Source organism: Telopea speciosissima, chromosome 1 (genome assembly GCF_018873765.1).
Source record: "Telopea speciosissima isolate NSW1024214 ecotype Mountain lineage chromosome 1, Tspe_v1, whole genome shotgun sequence".
Classification (NCBI taxonomy): Eukaryota; Viridiplantae; Streptophyta; class Magnoliopsida; order Proteales; family Proteaceae; genus Telopea; species Telopea speciosissima.
This window is the reverse complement of record NC_057916.1, coordinates 8,209,727-8,215,455: the sequence shown is the minus strand read 5'-3', so window position 1 is coordinate 8,215,455 and position 5,729 is coordinate 8,209,727. Positions and strand designations below refer to the sequence as shown.

The following is a 5,729-nucleotide window of genomic DNA, read 5'->3' as shown; positions in this document are numbered from 1 at the left end:
AAGCAAAATGGCCATAACACGGAGGGTGTCCGAGTAATTTTCCCTATCATTATATACTCTGATTCCAAATCAGCAGTGGATGGCATCAATGGGACAGCCTCTGTGCCTTGGCAAACTTGGGACACTGTACATCGGATTAAGTACATAACCTCCCCCTTCCTCCTTATTTTTTCATTTTTGCTACTGAGCATACTGGCTTGCGAATGTTGTGCATTTTCCTCCATCCTCCATTGCATATTGCATCTAAAGATGCTTTAGGCCAATTTTACCATAGGATGTAAATCCCCTTATTAATATAATTCTTTCATTTTTTCTAAAAAATAAAGATTGGTTATTTGGCACATACTGTGAAGGAACCCTTTGCCGGATCATCGGACGGCTGGACAGGTGGGCACGCACCCAAGGACAGCTCCAGCCGTGAGATGCGTGGTGGAGAGGATCTGAACACGATCAACCTTTAACAAAGAATCTAATTAAAGTGGTGATAGTATGTAAGTCACAATTCACAGTGACATAAAGAAGGGTATATTCTTTCTGAAACTTAGCATTTCAAAATGGCGCGCGAAGAACTTTCTCTTCGGCCATTCGACCTCCACCCTTCGTATAAATAGCAAATACCGCTTTGGGTTCCTCCAGTCGCAGAGATTTCAAATTTCAAAAAATGCCAATTCAGCGAGGCAAAGGCAACACAAAGATGAAGAAGAAAGTTGTAGAGGATTTAAGCCCGGACTTTGAGATTTCTCCTTTAGCTCTTCAGCTATCAGGCGATTCTCCTAATGCTTTTGGATTAAATCTACAGAGTTTCCAGTCTAAGAAGAAGAACAAGAAGAAAACTGCAGCTCCAAGGCATGCTACCGTTCAACTGAATGGATCTCCTCAGAAAATCACTACGGATGTGACACATGTGAAGGATCTCGCCTCCTCTCGCATCGATGCCATTAAGAGAGAACTCGATCTCTACAATTCGGAGATTCTTAAGGAAGTTGAAGCATCTCATTCAAGACTTTCCAAAAGATTCAAGGTAATTTCGCCATTTCTCCCTCTGTCATTATACAGACGGAATTTATCAGATGTTTAAGCAGAATTACTGGATTAGGATTAGAGATCTAGTTATACGTCTTGTGATGGCTTCGATCGATTCCTCATTGTTAGAGATTTGATGTGTTCTAATTATTTACGTTGAGTGAGTTTTAGTTTCTTTGTCTAGATTCCTCTGTCTGATTTGATGTGTTCTAGTTATTTACGTTGAGTGAGTTTTAGTTTCTTTGTCTAGATTCCTCTCTCTCTCTTCTTGTCTCTGCGTATACATGTACTCTTTTGGTGCTTCATCCTGATATATTACTGATCGTGGTATGGATTTCAAACATTTGCACTTTTACTGTAACCTCGTTAGTGTTCTCTTTGGAAATGGATGTGTACAACCATGAATATTCCTTTTTATTGTTTTCTTTTGATCTTTTCTAAAATGGATGCTAAAACTAAAATATTGACTAAATAGTAATTGATATTTTGATTCAGATGGTTTTATGTCTACATATGCGATGAAACAAATGAGTACATGGAAAGATATGGTGACACCAAATGAAATGAGCTTTAAATGGCTAAACAAATTTTGAAGGTAGAAACATTGTGGGGATGTAAGCAATAATCTACTGCTAAGTGAGATGTTAATTAGTATGTCCAGTATTCTTCATCGTTCCATGCTATAACTTTATGTTTCATAATGCATCTTTCCCACATGATAATAGGTAAGCGCACATAATCAGTTGCATAAATAAGTTAATACGATTTAATGGTCTTCTCCTTCAACTATAGGTTCTTTTACATGATACACAACTTTACTCTGATTTATGCCTGATTCTACAATCAAAGTTTCTGGTTTCCTGCAAATGTGCAGTCACCATGTTATATACCGATAGAGTAGCCTTAATTCTTTCATATTATCTCCTTCTTCCCATCCTTTCAGAGTGGCTGTTATTAGTTATCAGAAAGAACTGAGGTGTTGACGAATGAAACTATACTGGTCCTTTAACTTGTACTTCATGTATTTCATCACTGCAGATACAGACAGAGGCATGCCAACAACTAGTGGATGAAGCTGAGAAGGAATTTAAGAAGATGCATGATTGGATTTCTGAAACTATGGAAGCAATGAAGGTGTTTCCATGGCCCTTTTATACAACATAAAATAACAGTCCTTTATCTCATGTCCCTCATGAATATGACAAAAGTGTTGTGGTTTATCTGCCAGGCTACTTTCGAAGAACTTATCACGGGAGCACAGGGCCCTGCATCTTATGGTTTGTAGCATGATATTTGTTTATTTGTTTTAATTCTGAACTTTGATGGACAGTGGATTGTGCATTTTTTTAATACATTCTTTCTGATACAAAGACTATCATGGAGATCTTTGGTGTAAATGATAAACCTATAGGACATATAGAAGATGGGCCCTCCAAGGCTCCAAGTACATTCTAGCTAAAGTATGTACTATGCCAGTAATTGGCCTCGGATGTCGTTGATGTTTGCTGCATTTTTGTTTAGTTTAAATGGTATTTTTCACTTGTACTTTAAGGCTCAATTGTCAGGTTGATTGTTATTACAGATTTAAAGTCAACTCAGAGAGTTAACTTTTTCTTTGGACTTACTAAAATTATGTATGTAAACCAAGTAAACTACTTTTGTGGAAAGATGTTGTAATAACTTCTGTCTTCAAAAAAGTAAATGATTTTAGTAGGAAACTTGCTAAAAACAAATTTTTTTTTCACATGGAATTTGAATACGCTGAGAGCCACAATTCATTTTATTTGGGTACATGACTCAGCTGAATCAATTGTTTGGAGATCAAGTTGTTGAATGCTCAAGATGATGCCAACATGGAGTTATTAGCTTGAATTGGCTCCCTGGGCCTTGGGTTCAACTGAACTTGCGAAGTACGTGATGGAATCCTACCAGGGAATTGGGAATTTGATGGTTTAAAGTTCATGTGTCAACAAGTCTAAGAAGACTCATACAACTCTGTCTGCATCTTGGTTAAGCATATGACACCAAGATACTCTGCATCCTCTGATTGAATTTTTACTTTATACTAATTTGTATTATTCAGGATAAGTGCTAGTTTAGATTGTTAACTTTGTTTATAATATTCAGACCAAGAAGAATGCAAACCCAAACGTCTTAAAGAGTCCAATAAGGGAGTCAAGCAAGATTCAGTGTGCAAAAAGTCAATTCCTGAGCTTAAGCAATCCCTGGAAAAAGCCATTGAAGCTCTCCGAAGTGGTTACTCAATCACATAAGTACATAACAACTATGGTCAGTCAACTGCCACAGGAATCTCTCAGTAAGTACAGAGGACTGCTAATTAATACTTGTTCTGCTTTTTTCCTTTCATACAACTGTTGTCCAAAGAGGATTGCTTTTAAATGCTCAAAATATTAGTCAGTGAAATAATGTATTTTTATAAATTCTCTTTATCACCTCCCTCCCCCGCACTTTTGGGGGGGGGGGGGGGGAAGGTTTTTGTCTTTCACCCAGGGATCAGTTCTGGATTGAGCCCTAAATTGTATGGTTATACTAAAATCAATATTTCCACATAAATCCTTGAAAGTTTAATGTCTTTTCTGGTGTTAGGTCTTCATTTTTTTAATAGGGTAAAATGAATTCTGAGTTGATGTGATGAGAAATACTGATCCCTATCACTGATCTCACTGTGTACTTTTTTGCAAATTACTTTTCTAAGAGGACATCTCAGGACAAACACTACGGAAGGTCTTTTACTCCATTTCAGCTGCTCAATATATTGGGTAAGAGAAATACTGATTGTTGGAATTTATTCTTGGTTTTCAGCCGTGTTCTGCCCTGGCAACAAAAATTTTCACAAGGCTGCAGAAGACCATATAGTGCAATTTCCAGATATAATTGAAGAGAGAGTTTTAGTTCATTCATGGATTTAATTGTCTTCCATGATAGGAGTATCTTTCATTTACCTTTGTATATTGATTGTCATTACTTGGCAAGCTGTTACCTACACTACATATTGGGATGTACCACTGGTTCTACTTTTTGGCTCTGTCAACAACCTTGTTTGGTGAACCAGTGTGATTCTTATGAATAAAAGACAGCAGTTTTGCTCCCAAACAGGTGTCCCATTAGTTAACTGGCCTGGTTAAGAAATCTACCCAAACACACACACACACACCTGGTATGGATTAGAAATGTCCATGGTCATTTCCTCTTTTCTCAACCCCCCCCCCCCATATACTTATTATCTGATATCTCAATCCTTAATCTATCCTGCTAATTCAGCCCAAATTTCTCCCATTATCCAAATATTTGACATGAAATTAGTTTTTAAGACATGGGTTTCTAGTCTTGGCTTTGTAAAGGAATCCACCTCAACCTCCAACTTTCTAATGGAATCTATCTTAATACTTAAGAGTGGGGAAGTGGGGTTTAAGTGTATTCTTGCTACTCACTAGAATTAAAATGTTTTATATTTTCCTTAACCAAAGAAAATAACAGCTTTCAATGAGTGATAGCAACAATCCAACTCCATGGCTGTATTTTGATTTTCATGAGGTTGAATGTGCCCATAAAATTGTAGGTATTATATGATGGGCGTCCGAATGAGTCCTGTCCAGTCCAGGCAAGCCAGAATAAGAAGTCTGAACCTCTTTGCATGAGACATGGTTCCTGATCTTGACATACTCCACTATAGGTACATGATCAAGGAATAGTGCGCAGTCAGATGGGTGAGTTCAGTGTATTTACATGGTCTAGAATTCTGGACAGAATAATTAACTGGAAAGTGGACTGATTATAAATATTTTTTTTAGCTTATGAAAACAAGAAGTTGAAGGAAAAAACAATCAATCTAGTTTCAGCCGATTGACCAACCGGTCTGATCTTTGTCTTTAGATCTAGAGAAACACTAGGAATTGGAGGCAGATTATAATTTATAAACCCTTTATTTTCATGACCTGCCTTAAGCACTTTCTAGTGTGAAATGCAGCATCTACACTGCAGGTAGTTGACAACATCTTAAGGTAAAGAGGGAATACGTTCTACATATTTTAATGGTTAAGTTGACAACATCGTAAGGTAAAAAGAAAAACTATACATGGGTGACTTGGCATAATCAAAATAACTAAAAAGTTAGAAAATGAAAATTTACCTTGATCTTGCCAGTAAAGAAAGAAATGGACTAAATCTTTTTTACTATCAAAATAATTAATTCTGGCTTTGAAGAGAAGCAAAATAATCACTAGAGCTTCCAACAATTGTGCTGATTGGTGTTAAGTTTTAGAACATTCCTTTTTACCCTCCAAAACTTGCAATAACAATCTCCATTCCGTCAGCAAACTTAAAATAAACTCACTTTGGTTACACTGGAAGAAAAGGATCCAATGTTTTACTGTCGTAGGGTTTATATATACAGAAACAGCAGCTTGATCAAGAGAATTGAAGGGGTATATACTAAGGGTATCTTGGTAGAGAACATAGCCTGTTAATTATTCTTAATATCACCATTCCATAGGAACAAGATTAAAAGTAAAAACAAGTGTAGACACAAGGGGGAGAGAAAGAGAGAGAGAGAGAGAGAGAGAGAGAGAGTCTAATTATCATTCTAACAGATAAGAAAAAAACTAATTCGTTGTGTTGCACACTGAATTTAGAAAACAAAGAAAACAAATACAAACAATCAAACAAGGTACAACAAAATTAGTTTA

The 5,729-nt window shown here is 36.6% G+C and overlaps 1 protein-coding gene across 1 annotated transcript; it reads left to right on the top strand.

The window, feature by feature from the left end:
• The first annotated feature begins 617 nt into the window (after positions 1-617).
• On the top strand, positions 618-4,058 carry LOC122644592. The gene is made up of 6 exons (XM_043837975.1): positions 618-1,021; positions 2,062-2,157; positions 2,252-2,300; positions 3,151-3,296; positions 3,758-3,768; positions 3,839-4,058. Exons 1-4 carry the CDS (start codon positions 662-664, stop codon positions 3,294-3,296), a joined length of 651 nt encoding a protein of 216 aa, XP_043693910.1. The 5' UTR covers positions 618-661; the 3' UTR covers positions 3,758-3,768; positions 3,839-4,058.
• The last annotated feature ends 1,671 nt before the right edge of the window (positions 4,059-5,729 follow it).

Bases quoted from the DNA above. Each gene is read 5' to 3' on its own strand.
- LOC122644592 (XM_043837975.1), top strand. From the start codon at position 662: ATGCCAATTCAGCGAGGCAAAGGCAACACAAAGATGAAGAAGAAAGTT. The intron at 1,022-2,061 runs GTAATTTCGCCA...TCATCACTGCAG, and splicing joins GACTTTCCAAAAGATTCAAG to ATACAGACAGAGGCATGCCA. The intron at 2,301-3,150 runs GTTTGTAGCATG...TATAATATTCAG, and splicing joins ACAGGGCCCTGCATCTTATG to ACCAAGAAGAATGCAAACCC.